This window comes from Heterodontus francisci, chromosome 13 (assembly GCF_036365525.1).
Source record: "Heterodontus francisci isolate sHetFra1 chromosome 13, sHetFra1.hap1, whole genome shotgun sequence".
Lineage (NCBI taxonomy): Eukaryota > Metazoa > Chordata > Chondrichthyes > Heterodontiformes > Heterodontidae > Heterodontus > Heterodontus francisci.
The window spans coordinates 75,430,651-75,450,847 of NC_090383.1; the positions used below are offsets into that span (position 1 = coordinate 75,430,651).

At 44.1% G+C, this 20,197-nt stretch overlaps 1 protein-coding gene across 2 annotated transcripts in view; it reads left to right on the forward strand.

Annotated features, from left to right (window-relative positions):
- ppp2r5a (protein phosphatase 2, regulatory subunit B', alpha isoform) overlaps positions 1-20,197 on the forward strand; it is a 183,110-nt gene that overhangs the window by 153,527 nt on the left and 9,386 nt on the right. For both annotated transcript variants that reach the window (XM_068044126.1, XM_068044125.1), the window contains one exon: positions 7,161-7,291. In XM_068044126.1, the coding sequence (XP_067900227.1) occupies positions 7,161-7,291 (131 nt within the window). The remainder of the gene's footprint in view (positions 1-7,160; positions 7,292-20,197) is intronic.

Here is a 20,197-nt window from a genome sequence, read left to right on the forward strand (position 1 = left end):
TATATATAGGGCAGTGTGAGCAAATTCCCATAACTAGACACTCAGACTACTTGAAGAAATAATTGCTACCAATGAACCCAAGAAGACTCAAATTTGTTGCATGGTGATTTTGGTTGGATTTATTCTTAAGTTTTCATTTGAATTAATTATCTTCAGGGTAATGAACAGAATGGTCACTCACCAAATAAATATAAGTTGTTACTTTAGAGTACTGGTTGTTAAGGATACAGTGCTATGAAAGCCAGATTACGTGCTGCTGATAACCTGGAAACATTTGGCAACATTCAAGATCTGTCAGTCACCTGTGGTGCAAGCACCTTTTTGGCTGTCCAGTGTCCTGATTTTTAGTTTTTCATGTCAGGAAGATAAAACGCTGTTATTAGTATTACGCAATTTGAATCTTTTTCATTCAAATTTTTACTTTTTGGTGATACAGTAGAATTTTAATATGCCATAAATAATCAGTGGAACAATTTGCTTTGATCTAATTTCCATATAAATTGATTTCACTAAATTAAACATTTAATCTGCATTGGGGAGTATAATGCACCACATACCTTTTTTAGGAGGCAAAAACTTTACTGGCTTTGAACAAACTGGGATCAAATAAATTTTAATGTTCACCCAAACAAAAGCCTGTTGGTTAAATGTATACAGTTGATTTTGCTTTTTACAAGATTGTGCATTTGATTGTATTTTTATCACAGAATATTTAACATGTATGAGCACCGAGTTGTTGAGGTTAAATACGGCATATCATTCTTAAACACCTTGTTTTACTTGGTATTGTGGATAGGCAATGTCTTCCATGCCTCTTGTTGGCAGGGAAATGGGGATCAGTTGTCACTTTGTACATAGATTGACCAAGATACAACTTTTATGGTAGTCATTTCCACTGGTTTCCACTTTTGGTTGAATGGGCATCTATTCCACGTGGAAACTTCGGAATGCTTCTTGTGTCCTGGGCAACCATTCGTGCAGCAAGTGTCGTCAGATGGAGGAGCTCGAGCTTCAGGTTTTGGAGCTGGAGTGGCAGCTGGCATCATTGCAGTGCATCTGAGAGGCTGAGAGCTATGTGGATAGCATGTTTCTAGAGTTGGTCACCCCTCAGCTTAGTGGTGTGCAGGCAGAGAGGAAAGGGGTGACCACCAGGCAGTCAGGAAGGACCAGGCACACATTCTAACCTGTATTCAGTTCTGAATACTGGTGAAGGTGATAGTTCCTCTGGGGAGTATAGCCAGAGCCAAGTCCATGGCACCATGGGTGGCTCAGTTGTATGGAGTGGGGTAGTTGGTTGGGGGGGGGTGGGGGTGCAGGAGGAAGGTTGAGAAAACAATAATGATACGAGATTCTGTAGTTAGGGGAACAGATATGATTCCAGGATGGTATGTTGCCTCCCTGGTGCCAGGGTCAAGGATGTCGGTGAGCAGCTGCAGAGCATTCTTGAGGGGGAAGGGTCAACAATCAACCAGCGGTCATGGTCCATATCGGTACCAAAGTCAAAGGTAGAAAGAAGGATGCACAACCTTCAGGCAAATTTTAGGGAGCTAGGAAGGAGACGAGCAAGCAGGACCTCAACAGTAGTAATCTCCGGATTACTCCCAGTGCCATGCACTAGTGAATATGGAAATAGGATGATGGAGCAGATGAATGCATAGCTGGAGAGGTGGTGTAGGAAAGAGGGCTTTCGTTTCCTGGGACATTGGGACCAGTTTTGGAGGATGTGGGACCTATACAAGCCAGACTTGTTACACCTCAACAGCACTGAGATCAATGTTCTGGTGGTTTACTTATGCTGTTGGGAAGGGTTTAAACTAACTTGGCAGGGAGAGTGGGAACCAGGATGTAGCATTAGAAAAGAGAAAAAAGGTGCATGAAGCTTTGGGTGAGACCGATAGCACTAGAGAAATGGTGAGGCATTAGGTAGGGTCAGAATAAGAGGGAATGCAACAAGGTGTAAATTAGCTTTACAGTGCATGTATATAAATGTACAGTGTGATCACAGAATAATACAGTGCAGAAGAGGCCCTTCGGCCCATCGAGTCTGCACCGCTGCATTAAAGACACCTGACCTGTCTACCTAATCCCATTTGCCAGCACTTGGCCCATAGCCTTGAATGTTATGACATGCCAAGTGCTCAGCCAGGTATTTTTTAAAGGATGTGAGGCAACCCGCCTCTACCACCCTCCCAGGCAGTGCATTGCGGACCGTAACCACCCTCTGGGTAAAAAAGTTCTTCCTCAAATCCCCCTTAAACCTCCTGCCCCTCACCTTAAACTTTTGTCCCCTTGTAACTGACCCTTCAACTAAGGGGAACAGCTGCTCCCTATCCACCCTGTCCATGCCCCTCATAATCTTGTACACCTCAATCAGGTCACCCCCCAGTCTTCTCTGCTCCAGCGAAAACAACTCAAGCCTATCCAACCTCTCTTCATAGCTTAAATGTTCCATCCCAGGCCACATCCTGGTGAATCGCCTCTGCACCCCCTCCAGTGCAATCACATCCTTCCTTTAACGTGGTGACCAGAATTGCACACAGTACTCCAGCTGTGGCCTTACCAAAGTTCTATACAACTCCAACATGACCTCCCTGCTTTTGTAATCTATGCCTCGATTGATATAGGCAAGTGTCCCATATTTTTCACCACCCTATTAACCTGCCCTTCTGCCTTCAGCGATCTATGGACAAACACGCCAAGGTCCCTTTGTTCCTCGGAACTTCGCAGTGTCAGGCCATTCATTGAATACTTCCGTGTCACATTACTCCTTCCAAAGTGGATCACCTCACAGTTTTCAGGGTTAAATTCCATCTGCCACTTTTCTGCCCATTTGACCATGCCATCTATATCTTCCTGTAACCCAAGGCACTCAGCCTCACTGTTAACCACTCAGCCAATCTTTGTGTCATCCGCAAACTTAAAGATCCTACCCCACCACATAGTCATCTATATCGTTTTATATAAATGACAAATAATAGGGGACCCAGCACAGATCCCTGTGGTACGCCACTGGATACTGGCTTCCAGTCACTAAAACAGCCATCTGTCATCACTGTCTGTCTCCTACAGCTAAGCCAATTTTGAATCCACCTTATCAAGTTACCCTGTATCCCATGTGCATTTGCTTTCTTGATAACTCTGCCATGTGGGACCGTGTCAAAGGCTTTGCTGAAATCCATGTAAACTACATCAACTGCACTACCCTCATCCACACATCTGGTCACGTGCTCAAAAAATTCAATCAAATTTGTTAGGCATGACCTCCCTCTGACAAAGCCATGCTGACTATTCCTTGCCTGTCCAAGTGGAGATAGATTCTCTCCTTCAGAATTTTCTCCAACAGTTTCCCTACCACTGACGTGAGACTCACTGGTCTGTAGTTCCCTGGCTTATCTCTACAACCTTTCTTAAATAGTGGGACCACATTAGCTGTTCTCCAGTGCTCTGGCACCTCCCCCATGGCCAGAGAGGAATAAAAAATTTGGGTCAGAGCCCCTGCAATCTCCACCCTCGCCTCCCACAGCATCCTGGGATACAAATCGTCCGGACCTGGAGATTTGTCCACTTTTAAGCCTGCCAAAACCTCCAATACCTTGTCATTCCCTATGACAATTTGCTCAAGAACCTCACAGTCCATCTCTCTGAGTTCCATATCTACATCCTCAGTCTCTTGGGTGAAGACAGATGTGAAGTATTCGTTCAACACCCTACCAATGTCCTCTGGCTCCACCCACAGATTTCCCCCATGGTCCCTAATGGGTCCTACTCTTTCCCTGGTTATCCTCTTCCCATTGATATACTTATAGAATATCTTGGGTTTTTCCCTACTTTTACCAGCCAGAGCTTTCTCATCCCCTCTTTTTTTTTTTTCATTCTTTCATGGGATGTGGGCGTCGCAGGCCAGGCCAGCATTTATTGCCCATCCCTAATTGCCCTTGAACTGAGTGGCTTGCTGGGTCATTTCAGAGGGCATGTAAGAGTCAACCACATTGCTGTGGATCTGGAGTCACATGTAGGCCAGACCAGGTAAGGACAGCAGATTTCCTTCCTTAAAGGACATTAGTGAACCAGATGTGTTTTTACAACAATCGACAATGGTTTCATGGCCATCATTAGACTAGCTTTAAATTCCAGATTTATTAATTGAATTCAAATTCCACCTTCTGCTGTGGTGGGATTCGAACCCATGTCCCCAGAGCAATACCTGGGTCTCTGGGTTATTAGTCCAGTGACAATACCAGTACGCCACCGCCTCCCCTAATTGCTCTCCTAATTGCTTTCTTAAGCTCCATCCTACACTTTCTGTACTCCGCTAATGCTTCCGTTGATTTGCTCCCCTTGTATTTGCTAAAAGCCTCTCTTTTCCTTCTCATCGTACCCTGAATGTGATAAATAAGGTTAGTGAGCTGCAGGTGTAAATAGCCACTTGGGAATATGATGCTGTGGCAATAATGGAGTCCTGGCTCAAAATGTGGCAAAATTGGGTACTTAATATTCCTGGATACAAGGTGTTCAGGAAAGATAGGAAAGGAAAAAAAGGAGGGGTTGAGTATTGATTAAGGAGAATATTACAGAGAGAGAGGATGTCCTAGAGGGGTCAAGGACAAAATCTGTTTGGTTAGAGTTAAGAGACAATAGAGGGACCATTACAGTACTGGGGGTATTCTATAGGACACCAACTAGTAGGAAAGATACAGAGGAGCAAATTTGTGGGGGAATTACAGAGCTCATGGAATAAAAGGGACAGCCACAGCATGGATACAACGTTGGCTGAGTAACAGGAAAGAGAGTAGTGGTGAACTTTTTTTTTTGGACTGGAGGAAGGTACACAGTGGGGTCGCCCTGGGCTAAGATCACTACTTTTCTTGATTATATATTAGTGACCTAGACTTGGGTGTACAGGCACAATTTCAAAATTTATGGATGAGACAAAACTTGGAAGTATTGTGCTCTGTAAGGAGGATTGTGATAGACTTCAAGAGGACATAGGCTGGCATATGAAATTTAATGCAGAGAAGTGTGATGTGAATTTTGGTAGGAAGAATGAGGAGAGGTAATAGAAAATAAAGGGTACAATTCTAAAAGGGGTGCAGGAGCAGAGGGACTTGGGCTATGTGTGCACAAATCACTGAAGGTGGCACGGCAGGTTGAGAAAGTGGTTAAAAAGGCATATGGGATCCTGGGCTTTATTAAGAGGCACAGATTACAAAAGTGAGCAAGTTTTGATGAGCCTTTAAAAATAAAACTGGTTTGGCCTCAACTGGAGTGCAACGTCCAGTTCTGGGCACCACGCTTTAGAGAGGGTGCAGAAAAAATTATGACAATGGTTCCAGGGATGAGGGAATCAAGGATAGATTAGAAAAGCTGGGATTGTTCTCCTTAGGAGAAGAGAATGTTGAGAGGAGATTTTATAGAGGTGTTCAAAATCATGAGGGGTCTAGACAAAGTAGAGTGAAACTGTTCCCATTGGTGGAAGGGTTGAGAACCAGAGGGCACATATGAGGTTAAATGGCAAAAGGACCAATGGAGACATGAGGAAAAACTCTTCTATGCTGTGAGTGGTTAGAATCTGGAATGCACTGCCTGAGAGTGTGGTGGAGGCAGGTTCAGTCATGGCTGCTAAAAGGGAACTGGATAAGCACCTGAACAGAGAACATTTGCAGGGCTATGGGGTAAGGATGAGGTAGTGGAATTAGCAGAGTTGCTCTTGCAGAGAGTGGGCACAGACATAATGGGCTTCCTTTTGTGCTGTAACCATTCTATGATGCTAAAAACCACTGTATGTGACTACCATAAAAGCTGCATTTTTTTGTATCAAATGAGGAAAATAGTTCCTGGAATTTATTTTGATTCCGATTTGTTTTTAAACATGCAAACTGGAATGTGTAAGTTTTCATTTTTTATTTTTGTCTCCCCTACCTTGCCACTATTGCCCAACATGGGCAGGTGAACTTATCAATACCATACCACTATTGATCGAACTTGAATGCTTGTGAGCTGCCTGAGTGACTCCTTTTTCAGCTTTCCTTGCTGGAGAGCAGTAGATAAAGTAGAGTTGATAAAGGAAATACAGCACAGCCTGGATTCAGTGAAAAGAATGGCCACAGTGCACCCATATCAGGTTCTTCATTTAAAATTTGTAATTCTAGAGGTCCCATCCCATTCTTGTCCTTTCTGAATAAATGCATCGTCAGTGATTGGCAGATGACAAGAATTCTGTTGCCTTCCTATAATACTCCTCCAACAATGAAAGACGGTAGTGATCAGTCTGGGAATTGAGAGCTGGGTTTATCTTTCCACCTTGTTTTGAACAAGGATATAATATTTGCAATTTTGCAGTCCCTGGCAATGCCCCTACTTCTCTTTTTTTTCCCCCCCCCTCACCCGCCCCCGACCCCATATCTAACGAGGATTGGCAGGTCATGGCCAAACTCCCAGAAGTAAACTGAACATCTCATTTTTGCAGGATTTGACTCACTGCTGTACTTTTATGATGTTACAAGTATCCTCTGTAATTTTGAACATGTACTCGTGGCCTTCGTGCATGTATTTCTTAAATCTGACAATGCATGGGTTACGAGACTCAATATGAATTTTCAAGCTTATTTGACAGGTACGGTGAACATCCGGAGCAGTAGTTGTGATCAGGTTACCTTAGTTCAATCAGTAAAACATATCTTCATGTAATGGTGCAAAATAAAAAAATATGCCATGCTACCCTGCACCCACTGATCTTGCTTCTAGAGTGTTACCGATGAAAGATGAAAAATTATGTTGGCACTATGTGCAAAATGGCAATCTTTACATTATTCAAGAAATCCATTAATTATATTTACTATATATTGTATATTTATACTTGTATCCAGAATTATTGTAAATAAAAGAAGCAATTTTCATATGTTCGGTGTTCCTCAGCTGTGGAGCAGCAGTATACTTTTGTAGGTAACTAATCCGATAAAAGGAATAGTGAAAGAGAGCTTGTTTGACAGTACAAATAGAATTATTTTTCTAACTTGTAGTGCAGTAAAATTAAACAAATTGTGTGAATCTAAATTCTCAGTCATCATTATACAAGGGCCTGTTAAGAAAATATTTTCTAGCTATTAAATACATTGTAATTGAAGACATTGTCTCTTTTCTCTCAAACCAATTCTTTCCAGCTTTTGGAGTTGTTTGATAGTGAGGACCCACGTGAACGAGATTTTTTGAAAACTGTTCTGCATCGTATTTATGGAAAGTTCCTTGGACTGCGGGCATTCATCAGGAAACAGATCAATAACATTTTTCTACGGTAATCTACTATACATGGTTTCCTTTCTGTCTGGTTAAAAACTAACACTGCAGCAATAATCTATAAATTGTTAGAAAGGCTAATGAAAACCCTGTCAAGTCCATATTTTATAGATGTTCTGTAGACTTAAAATGTAGGAACCCGCCAAATTGAATGAAATCTTTGACCTGAAATTGTTCTGCATTTTATTTCGGTCCTCTTCACTGTTGGCTCCCTTTTGAGATTTTCAAGGTGCCTTTATTCTGTGTTGCTTAGATACTTTATCCTTTTGCTGATGAAGGTTCAATAAGGCATGCCACGCGCAAGTGCTCAGTGCCAGGAATGTGTTGCACGCCAAATTAGTTAGGACATCCAGGAGTCGTCCACCACGGCTGCTTGAAACTAGTATACCTATGCAAGTAGAAGGCCTAATGCCTCTTTGAGGCCCCTTTATGCAATTGGATCATGAATACAGCATGGGCCATCATGCTGCAATCAGTTTTCTTAAGTTAAAAGCTGCCAAATTAGAAGTCCTTATATGGACCTCTGGAGGTTGTCACGGAAAAGATGAGCAAAAGGATGTTTGTTTACCTGAATGTGCAGCCAGGAGAAGCAAGAGTGCTTCTTGTGGCTCAATGTTGAAACTGCAGGCTACTGCTCTACATCACTTGCACCCTCCCAATCTCCTCCCTTTCCCCCTCCTCCAGACTTAACATATGCCTGGCGCAGGTGCCCACACTAGCCGACTTTGCTGCTCTTTGTGACACAGTGAGCACCTCCAGCTTGCCGGTCCCATCCTGACAATGCAAGAGTACCAGTTCTACCTGGTAGTTTTGTGCATTAATCTTGGTCCGGCAGTCATTGCTAGGCCCTAGTTTTCAGTAGTCTTTGTTGTTTTTTTCCTGTTAATTGTTGACAATTGTTCAAAACAAAATTCAATGCTGTATCTATATTGCACGAATTATCATCATAGCTTTTACCCTAAATTGGAATTTCACAAAAGAATTGGCAGTGCAGAACGCAAATAATGTTGTTGTCTTGTATTGTTCAAAGCCTATAGTTCTATACCAGTATCAGGGTTAAAGTGATAATATGAGAACCAGGTTTACAGTTTGTCATTCTGACTGTCTTGGTGGAGTAGCTGAAGAAAATTTTTAGGGTAGTCTCAAAAGTTCTCATTCCTTTTCCAAATGGGGTGTATTTTGTTCCAGTGGTTTATGATGGGTGATTTTTGTTAAGAGATTGTGAAATTGATGCTCTACAGTAAAAGTAGATAATCAACCAATGTTACGTTATGTTTAAAACCTCAGTATATCCAAGGACAACACATTGGAATAAGTGTCAGAAAATTGAATATTTGAAGCAGAGGATCTCCATGCTGCACCAAATATTGACCACACTCTGTAGCATTACAGATGAAGCGTTTCTGAATTGTTCTTTCCAGAATATGGTCATCTAAGAGGTAGTGCTAGAAAGTTCAGGAGACAAGAGAGAAGTGGGTGACCTGCCCCTTGTCCCTGTCCAGTTCAAACTTAAACCATGGGCAGAAGTTTCTCCCCAATATAGGAGCCAGAATATAGGCAGCTGGGTGTGAAATTTTGCGCCACCAGCCGTTGCGGTGGTTTACTGGCATTATCCCGCCCCCGGGCCATTTTCCCAGAGGCAGGATCAGGAGTGGAAGGGCTGCCCGCCCCCAAGTGACGGGTAGGCAATTATCAGAGGCCAACTGGAAAGTCGGCCTGCAGGTCTGCCATGGCGTCGCGAACAGCTGCCTGGAGGCGGTCTCCTGGCTGCAGATCTGTGGGGGGGGGGGGTGGGGGTGGGAGGGGGGTGTGGCGGGGTGTGCGGGTCTGCACCCCAGGCAGGCTTTGAGGCCTCCCTGCCTGCTTGGTCACCACTGTGGCCACAGGCTGCCATATGAAGGGGTGGCAGCTGTGGCTATTTTTAATTGTACAGTTTTAAAAGTTGCTGAGAGGGTACTTCAGGATGGAGGCTCCCTCTCTCTCCCTTACCTACAACAGCAGGCTGCAGCTCCTTCTGTGCTGGAGGGCCTCCTTTGGGCTCTCCACCTTCCAGACCATGCATGCCGGCCTTTATTGGACAGCAGGTGCACCCTCTGGCCACTATTTGGCCAATTTAAGGAAAATCACTGCTGGGTGACTATTCCCGACAGTCAGGGGTCGGGATTCCCATTTGACCCTGGCATTGGAGTCCCGACCCAAAAGGTAAAATCCTGCCTCATGTCACTGTTACAGCTTCTATATCATATCCTTCCACAGTTGTTATAGCTTCTAATTTTCCAATTTTGTTTTGCATTCTTTGTGCATTTATATACATACAACTGTGCTTTGATTTCACTCTTTGGAATGTTGACCTTTACTCTCTTTCCTAGTTTTCTCAAATTTTTTGATGTTCCTAGCCCCTAGAACAGCAGTATGTTTAATCTCTCATTTTTCCTGATAATATTGTCTCTCATTTCAGCTAAGCCTTCTGTTTGCATTCCAAGTGCATATTAATCCTGCACTCTCCATTTAGTCTCAAACCTAGATTTCTCCCATGCCTATCATCTTAGTTCAAATTCTGTCCCAATATTCTGTCTACCCTCTCTGCAAGGGCATTGTTGCCATTTCAGTTCAGATGAATGCCATCTCTTAGATAAAGCTTTATCTTGCTCTATAAATCATTTCATTGCCCCACAAATGTTAACGTTGCCTCCGTCACCAGCCCTGTATCAGTACATAGGAGCAGGAGTAGGCCATTCAGCCCATCGAGCCTGCTCCGCCATTCAATACAATCATGTCTGATCAATTCAATGCCTTATTCCCACACTTGCCCCATATCCCTTTATGTCATTGGTATTTAGAAATCTGTCAGTCTCCGCTTTAAATGACTGAGCTTCCACAGCCCTCTGGGGTAGAGAATTCCAAAGATGCACAATCCTCTGAGTAAAGAAATTTCTCCTCATCTCGGTCCTGAGTGGCTTCCCCCTTATTTTGAAATTGTGTCCCCCGGTTCTAGACTCCCCAACCAAGGGAAACATCTTAGCTGCATCTACCCTAACTATCCCTTTAGGTATTTTGTAGGTTTCAGTGAGTTCATCTCTCATTCTTTGAAACTCTGGAGAATAAAGGCCCAGTTTCCCCAATCTCTCTTATTAAGACAGTCCCGCCATCCTAGGAATGAGTCTGGTGGACCATGCTTCTGTGACAATAACATCCTCCCTAAGGTAAGGGGACCAAAACTGCACACAGTACTCGAGGTGCGAGCTAACCAAGGTTCTATACAATTGAAGCAAGACTTCGCTACTCCTGTACTCAAATTCTCTTGTGATAAAGGCTAACATACCATTAGCCTTCCTGATTGCTTGCTGCACCTACATGTTAGCTTTCAGTGACATTTTGACGAGGACACCCAGGTCTATCTGTACATCTACACTTTCTAATCTCTTACCATTTAAGAAATACTCTGCACATCTGTTCCTCCAACCAAATTGAATAACCTCACATTTTTCCAGATTATATTTCATCTGTCATGTTATTGCCCACTCACTAAGTCTGTCCAAATCCGCTTGAAGCTGTTTTGCATCTTCCTTACAACACACATTCCCACGTAGTTTTGTGTCATCTGCAAACTTGGAAATGTTACATTTGGTCCCTACATCCAAAGCATTGATACATATTGTGAACAGCTGGGGCCCAAATACTGGTCCTTCCGGTACCCCACTAGTCACAGTCTGCCAACGCAAGAATGACCCATTTATTTCTGCTCTCTGTTTTCTGCCTGTTAATCAATCTTTAATCCATGCCAGTATATTACCTCCTATCCCATGTGCTTTAATTTTGCTAATGAACCTCCTCTGGGGGACTATATCAAAAGACTTCTGAAAATCCAAGTATGCTATGCCCACCGACTCCCCTCTATCAATTCTGTTAGTAACATCCTCAAAAAAACTTCAACAGGTTCGCCCAACATGATTTTCCATTCATAAATCCGTGTTGACTATGCCCAATCAGATCATTATTATCCAAGTGTCCATTTATCACATCCTTTAGAATAGACTATAGCATTTTCCCTACTACTGATGTAAGGCTAACAGCTCTGTAGTTCCTTGTTTTCTCTCTCCCTACCTTCTTAAATAGTGGGGTGACATTTGCTACTTTCCAATCTGCAGGAACCGTTTCAGAATCTATAGAATTTTGGAAGATGATCATCAATGCATCTACTATCTCCATTGCTACCTCTTTCAACACTCTGGGATGTAGAATATCAGATCCCGGGGACTTATCAACCTTCAGTCCCATTAATTTCTTCAATACAACCTTCTTACTAATAGTAATTTCCTTCAATTCCTCATTCTCCCTGGTCCCTTGGATCTCTAATTCTGGGAGATTTCTTGTATCTTCCTCAGTGAAGACGGGCACAAAGTAATCATTTAGCTTCTCTGCCATTTCTCTATTCCCCATTATAAATTCTCCTGACTCTGCCTGTAATGGGCCTACATTTGTCTTAGCCAAACCTTTCCTTTTTACGTACCTATAGAAACTTTTACAGTCCATTTTTATGTTTTTTGCTAGTTTATATTCATATTCTATTCTCCCTTTCTTTATCAGTTTCTTGGTCTTCCTTTGCTGTATTCTAAAATCCTCCCAATCCTCAGGTTTACTGCTATTTCTGGCAACTTTATGCGCCTTTTCTTTTCATTGTATATAATCCTTAACTTTCTTTGTTAGCATTTATCTTCCTCTCCTTAATCTGTCCAGTGCACAGCACAGGAACCAATTTGGAGATTCCTACCCTTGAAGCCTTTATTTTCAGTACATTGCCTCATACCTTAAACGCCTTCTGCATATCTCAAAACGGATTCATCGCTAAGTCACTGTTTCCAACATGGACCACACTTTTGGCTGCACTCCTTCCCTTTCCAGACGTTTTTCCACCTGCTGTTTGATATCCCTTATACTGGCACCAGGACGCCAACCTACCATTCAGGACTCCCGGTTACAACTGCAAATAAGGCTGTCTATACCTCTGACTATAGAAATACTCGCTACTAGTATTCTCAACCTTGTAGCCTTATGGCCTCTAACCTTAATTGGTAGCGCCTAATTCTACAGTGTCACAGTATTCCTCAGGACCATCCTCCTCTGAGTTGCTGTCACTGGCCACCTGATACTTATCTAACATCTATGTGGTACTGGCTGGACAGTTGCAGTAATACAAGGATTCCCTTCACCTATGAGTTCTTCCTTGCAACACTTCAGAAGAGCTTGGGAGACAAAAAAGAGGGTGGGTAGCAGTCCTAAGAATGGATTCTGTCGCTGTGCTCAGGATGTCCCTGGGATTGCATTAAGACACGATCTATATGGATAACAACTCGCTATGTAAATTCTTTTTAGCTCACATTGCCCTTGGTTCTTTGGCCAGTTACTTTAAATCTGTGTCCACTGGTTACCAACCCTTCTGCCACTAGAAATAGATTCTCATTTACTCTATCAAAACCCTTCATGATTTTGAATAGCTCTGTCAAATCTCCCCTTAACCTTCTCTGCTCTAAGGAGAACAACCCTAGCTTCTGATCTCTCCGTGTAACTGAAGTCTTGGTGCTATTTTTGTAATCTCCTCTATACCCTTTCTCTGAGGCCTTGACATCCTTCAAAAGTGTGGTGCTCAAAAGTGGACCCAATTTCCAACTGGGGCTGAACCAGTGTTTTGTTTTCAAGGTTTGCCATAATTTTCTTGCGTTGTATTCTATGTTCAGCTTCTAAAGCCTTTTTAACAGCTTTCTCAACTTGTTCTGCCAATTTCAAAGTCTTGTGTACATGCTGCTCTAGGTTTGTCTGTTCCTGCACCCTATAAAATTGCAGAATTTAGTTTCTATTGCTTCTCCTCATTCTTACTGAATTGCAACACTTCACACTTCTGCATTAAATTTAATCAGCCATGTTTACTACAATTCTAAGTTGTGTGTCATCTGCAAACTTTGAAATGATACCCTTAAACTCAAATCCAGGGCATTAATATACATCACAAAGAGCGTGGTCTCAACACCAACCCCCAGGGGACACTACAGCACACTTCATGAAGTCTGCAAAACAATCATTCACCACTCATCTCTGCTTTCTGCCCCTTAGCCAATTTTGTATCCATGCAGCCACTGCCTCTTTAATCCCATGGGTTTCATTTTTGCTACAAGCCTGTGATGTGGTACTTTATTAAACGCCGTTTGAAAGTCCATGTATATAACATTAACCACACTACCCTCATTGACCTTCTCCGTTACTTCATCAAAGAACATGATCAAGTTAATCAAAATGACTTACCTTTAACAATCCTAGCTAACCAATATTTTTCCAAGTGCCAATGAATTTTGTCAGTGATTAATGTATCTGAAAGCTTCCCCATCACCACGTTGGGCTGACTGGCCTGTAGTTGCTAGATTTATTCCCCTCCCGTTTTTTGAACAGGGATGTAATATTTGCAATTCTCCACTCCTCTGGCATATGCTCATATTTAAGGAATATTGGAAAATTGTGGCCAGAACCTCCGCAATTTCCATCCTTGCTGCCCTAGGATGCATCCCATCTGGACCGGGTGACTTTGCTACTTGCTGTCAGCCTTTTTGGTATTTCTTTACAGATCACTAATAAGGCCATCTCTGATTGGTTCCTTGTATCACACTCCACCAACATCCCTCTTCCAACATCCCAACCCTACCTCCTGTGTCCTGGCAAAAAAAAACGATCCCCCAATTCACTTAATTGCATTTTCAAAATCCCAACTGTCTGATCTTTGCCCCTCCATTCACCACAACATTTCAGCAGCTACTGATTTACTTATCTGTACCTTCACCTTTGCCCTAGTCCCCAGTAAAACTGTTCTGTCACCCTAGCCATTCCCCTGGAAGAGCCCTCATCTCCACTCCCTTAAGTCCAAGGAACACAGACTTGAACAGATATGGTGGACAACTGGTTTAGCCATTCACCAGCAGATCTGGCTGGACTGCATAAAGCACGACCGGGTCCTGCTCTTGTCGATTAAAACTGCACACTGTTCCAGGACGCTCTGAAATGCAAAAATAACCTCTGGCTTATTTTCTGCAAACCATATTCTTGAAAACTTCTCCCCTGTTTCCTCCACCCTCACATCCAACAATAAGTGCAAGGAACTCACAGACTTCTTTGTCTCTAAGATCAAGATCATCCTCTGCCTCTTCCCTTCCTTCTACTCAGCCATTGGGCCATACTTCCTCTAAAGCTCCCTCCCGTCTTAGTGCTGACCTCTTTCCGTAGTTTCTCTCCAATCTTCCTCGAGCTCCAAGCTTGTCAACAAGACCTACCTCCTGCTTCCTCAACCCTATTCCCAGTAAACCATTGACCACTCAACTTTACTTCCTGGTCCCCATGTTAGCTGATATTGTTGATGGTTCTCTTTCTTCACCTACAGTCATCACCCCTGTCTTCAAAACCCCATCGTCCTTGTAAACAACTGCACCATCTCCAAACTCACTTCCCTCTCCCAAGTCCTTGAACGTCTGGCCACCTCCCAAATCTGCCCCCCAGAACTCCATGCTGAATCCATCCGATCAGGTTTTCACCCCGGCCACTGTGCTGAAACTCTCTTATCAAAGTTACGAATGACATCCTGTGTGACTGTGGTAAACTATTCCTTCTTGACCTGTCTGCAGCTTTTGACATGGTTAGTCACACCATTCTCCAGTGCCTCTCCGCTATTGTCCAGCTTGGGCGGGACTGCACTTGCCATATTCCACTTTTATCTATCTATTCGTAGCCAGAATATCGCTTGCAATGGCTTCTCTTCCAATTCCCATACCATTACCTCTGCTGTTCCCAAAGGATCTATACTTGGCCTCCTCCTAGTTCTCATCTCCCTGCTGCTCCTCAGCAGCAGCATCCAAAAACACACTGTTAGTTTTTGCAGGCTGATGGCATCCAGTCTACCTCACCACCATCTCTCTCAATCTCTCAACCCTTTCACTATTGCTAAATTAACAAATTGCTTGTCAGACAGCCAGTAATGAATGAGAAGATATTTCCTCCAACTAGGCATTGGGAAGATCAAAGCCATTGTCTTTGGTTCCCACTACAAATTCCATTCTCTAGTTACTGACTCCATCCCTCTCCCTGGCAACTGTCTGAGATTAAGCCAGTCTGTTCGCAACCTTGGTGTCGTATTTGACCCTGAGATGGGCTTTCAACCACGTATGCGGGCCATCATGAAGACCGCCTATTTCCATCTCCGTGAAATTTGGTGCCCTATGGTATACACCCAGCTGTGTAATAGGTCCTCTATTGTCCTTAATTCCAACCAAATAGATTCTGTCTTTGAACCTTCATCCCTTTCTACTACTGTAATAGTATCTTTGATCAGTACGGCCAACTGCACTACTTTTTTCTTCTCCTACCCTAATTACATTGTAACCAGGATTATTAAGTGCCTATTTCTCCCCTTGATTGAACTAGGTTTTTGTTATTGCCACTATGTCATAAACTCACATGGCTCCTTCTGCCTGCAGTTCTCTAACCTAAATTGCCATGCTCTGGCCATTTACATACCTGCACTCTAACCTGCCTTCGTCTGAGTTGCATTTTGCTTCTAACTGATTCCTCCTATTTCTGAACTACTTCTTCTTCTTTGGCCTCCTTGTCTCGGGAGACAATGCGTAAGCCCATGGAGGTGGTCAGTGGTTTGTGGACCAGCGCTGGGAGTGGCTATAAAGGCCAATACTAGAGTGACAGACTGTTCCACAGGTGCTGCAGATAAAATTGGTTGTCGGGACTGTTACACAATTGGTTCTCCCCTTGCGCTTCTGTCCTTTTTCCTGCCAACTGCTAAGTCTCTTTGACTCGCCACACTTTAGCCCCGCCTTTATGGCTGCCCGCCAGCTCTGGCGATCGCTGGCAACTGACTCCCACGACTTGTGATCAATGTCACAGGACTTCATGTCGCGTTTGCAGATGTCTTTAAAGTGGAGACATGGACGGCCGGTGGGTCTGATACCATTGGCGAGCTTGCTGTACAATGTGTCCTTGGGGATCCTGCCATCTTCCATGCGGCTCACATGGCCAAGCCATCTCAAGCGCCGCTGACTCAGTAGTGTGTATAAGCTGGGGATGTTGGCCGCCTCGAGGACTTCTGTGTTGGAGATACGGTCCTGCCACCTGATGCCAAGGATTCTCCAGAGGCAGTGAAGATGGAATGAATTGAGACGTCGCTCTTGGCTGACATACGTTGTCCAGGCCTCGCTGCCGTAGAGCAAGGTACTGAGGACACAGGCTTGATACACGCGGACTTTTGTGTTCCGTGTCAGTGCGCCATTTTCCCACACTCTCTTGGCCAGTCTGGACATAGCAGTGGAAGCCTTACCCATGCGCTTGTTGATTTCTGCATCTAGAGACAGGTTACTGGTGATAGTTGAGCCTAGGTAGGTGAACTCTTGAACCACTTCCAGAGCGTGGTCGCCAATATTGATGGATGGAGCATTTCTGACATCCTGCCCCATGATGTTCGTTTTCTTGAGGCTGATGGTTAGGCCAAATTTGTTGCAGGCAGCCGCAAACCTGTCGATGAGATTCTGCAGACACTCTTCAGTGTGAGATGTTAATGCAGCATCGTCAGCAAAGAGAAGTTCCCTGATGAGGACTTTCCGTACTTTGGTCTTCGCTCTTAGATGGGCAAGTTTGAACAACCTGCCCCCTGATCTTGCATGGAGGAAAATTCCTTCTTCAGAAGACTTGAACGCATGTGAGAGCAGCAGGGAGAACACAGCCCTGTTTCACGCCACTCAGGATAGGAAAGGGGTCTGATAAGGCACTGCTATGCTGAATTGTGCCTTTCATATTGTCATGAAATGAGGTGATGATACTTAGTAGCTTTGGTGGACATCCGATCTTTTCTAGTAGTCTGAAGAGACCACGTCTGCTGACGAGGTCAAAGGCTTTGGTGAGATCAATGAAAGCAACGTAGAGGGGCATCTGTTGTTGGCGGCATTTCTCCTGTAGCTGACGAAGGGAGAACAGCATGTCAATGGTCGATCTCTCTGCTCGAAAGCCACACTGTGCCTCAGGGTAGACACGCTCGGCCGGCTTCTGGAGCCTGTTTAAAGCGACTCGAGCGAAGACTTTCCCCACTATGCTGAGCAGGGAGATTCCACGGTAGTTGTTGCAGTCACTGCGGTCACCTTTGTTTTTATAGAGGGTGATGATATTGGCATCACGCATGTCCTGTGGTACTGCTCCCTCGTCCCAGCACAGGCAAAGCATTTCGTAGAGTGCTGAGAGTATAGCAGGCTTAGCACTCTTAATTATTTCAGGGGTAATGCCGTCCTTCCCAGGGGCTTTTCCGCTAGCTAGAGAATCAGTGGCATTACTGAGTTCCGATTTTGTTGGCTGTACGTTCAGCTCATCCATGACTGGCAGAGGCTGGGCTGCATTGAGGCTTAATTGCCATGCTCTGGCCATTGACATACCTGCACTCTAACCCGCCTTCGTCTGAGTTGCATTTCCCTCCTAACTGATTCCTCCTATTTTTGAACTACTCTTTATTCTAATGCTTTTAGTCTCTCCCAGTACTCTTTGCACCTTGTATCTCTTCTCCAATGTTTCATCCTGGTGCCTCTCCTCTTGCCAGCTTAGTTTAAACCCTAATTAGAAGTGAGATTCGAAAGGCTAAAGGGGAATATGCAAAAAAGGTTTCAGATGATGTGGAAAGAAATATAAGGACATAAAAAGTAAAAGAATAGTTAAAGGCCTGGTAGGACTACTCATGATGAAAGATAAAGTTTAACTGTGCAGGATACACCTGTGGTAGAGAGACTAAATCAAAATTTTGTATCAATGTTTACAAATGATGAAAGTAAGAACATAAATTTAAGAATATGGAACAGTTACTAGAGATAACTGTAGAAAAGGAATTGGTTCTGAAAAATGTAGTAGTACTCAAGGCTGTTGAAAGCAGTCAGAGAGCAGATCACAGAGGCTTTGGTCACAATTGTTCAATCTTCATATATATATATTGTACTGTGGGACTGGGAAGTAGCCTGTGTTCCGCCCTTGTTCAAGAAGGATAAACTGGGTAGTCTAATGTCAATTGTGGGCAAACTCTTAGAATCCATAGTTAGCATTTAGAAATGCATGGGCTAATGTATTGCCATGAATTGAAAACAATATTTGCTGCTGATGCCACTGATGTAGAAACTGATTTTTTAAAAATTCATTCATGGGATGTGGGCATCGCTGACTAGGCCAGCATTTATTGCCCTTGAACTGAGTGGCTTGCTAGGCCATTTCAGAGGGCAGTTAAGAGTCAACCATATTGTTGTGGCTCTGTAGTCACATGTAGGCCAGATCAGGTAAGGACACGGCACATTTCCTTCCCTAATGGACATTAGTGAACCAGATGGCCTTTTACATATATTAAAGGCTGCATTTGCTGACAACACAACCTCCAGGTGGCGCAGTACTGGTACATGCGCAAATGCAGCCTCATCCACTGAAACGTCACTGTCAGCGACATCTCAAGCAGCTGCCAGTAATAAAGGTGGTGCTGCTCAAAAAACAAATTAAACCCAAATCCCCTCAATGGTTGCGATCACCACCTCACTGCTGTCGGTGCGCTGCTCTTCGATGCTCGCTCCCCCTCTCGCCGCTACCTTCTTTCAGCCACTCGCTGCCGATCTCACCGCTTCCTGCCCTCGGCCGCTCGCTCCCCACCTTGCCCTTCGGTGGCCGGCTCAGTCCCTGCCCCACCTCCGCCGCTTCTTTGGGTGGCGTGGCGCGAGCGAGGCCTGGAGCGGTGGGGGGAGGGGAAGGGTGAAGGAACCGGTCCCGGTTCGTCCTGCGACCACTTCTTCCCCAGCTCCCTCCCACTTCTCCCCCCGCTCCCTCCCACTTCTCCCCCCGCTCCCTCCCACTTCTCCCCCCGCTCCCTCCCACTTCTCCCCGCCCCCACCCCCACGCTCCCTTGCACTTCACGCGATGATATTTTCGCGCATATGCACGAATTAGTCCTGGCAAGCCATTTATTAATGTAGCCTGCGCATGCGCAGCATCATATTGGCAGGAAGAAACCGTTCTGCGCAAATGCGCAGTTGGGAACGCACTGATGACGGCGCTTGGCTGCATTGTCCAGAGTCACTTTGTATATTAAATGGAAAGTTACTGAAGGTTGTGGAAGAACAGAGACATGTAGAGCTTCAAATACATAAATTTCCAAAAATATAAATGTACATAGATATAGTCATAAAAAAGGCCATTGGACTTTTGGGTTTCATAAGTAAGGGCATAGAGTGCAGGAGTAAGGAAGTAATGATGTATTCATACAAGACATTGATTAGAGTACTCTGTGCATTTTTGGCCATTAAAGTTGTAGTGTGCAGCATAGATTCCCCAGGATGATGCCTGGGTTGGGAAACTATAGTTTTGATAAATGATTTGGAAGCTGAAGCTATAGAGGGAATTTTAACTTCCTCTGCCTGACAGAAACCAGGCGGAACAGAAGTTAAAATTGAGCAGCTCTATTTGTTGCTCCATCACACCTCACAGCACTTGTTTTTACTGGCAGCAAATGCTTCCTGTCTGATTCAGGTGGAAGCCTCATTAATATAAGCACCCAGCTCAGTAAAACCTAAGTTTCAAACTCTTCTCCACTCCCTCACACCCAGGAAAAATAGATAGCTATTTGAAATAGAGAAAGATACAAGGCTTTGGGGCGAGAGTGGGGCAGTGAAATTAGTTTTTGGAGTGCTGTAGTGCAGAGCTAGCACAGACAGTGTGCTGAATGGCCTCATTCTGTGCTACAAAAATATTTAGTCTAGGTTTCAAAGATCCTTTGCACAAAAGTTCATGATTGTGTGCCATTGGTTAAGTATTCTTTCTGTACTTTAGCTCCCTCAATCTGTTTGTTTGTCAT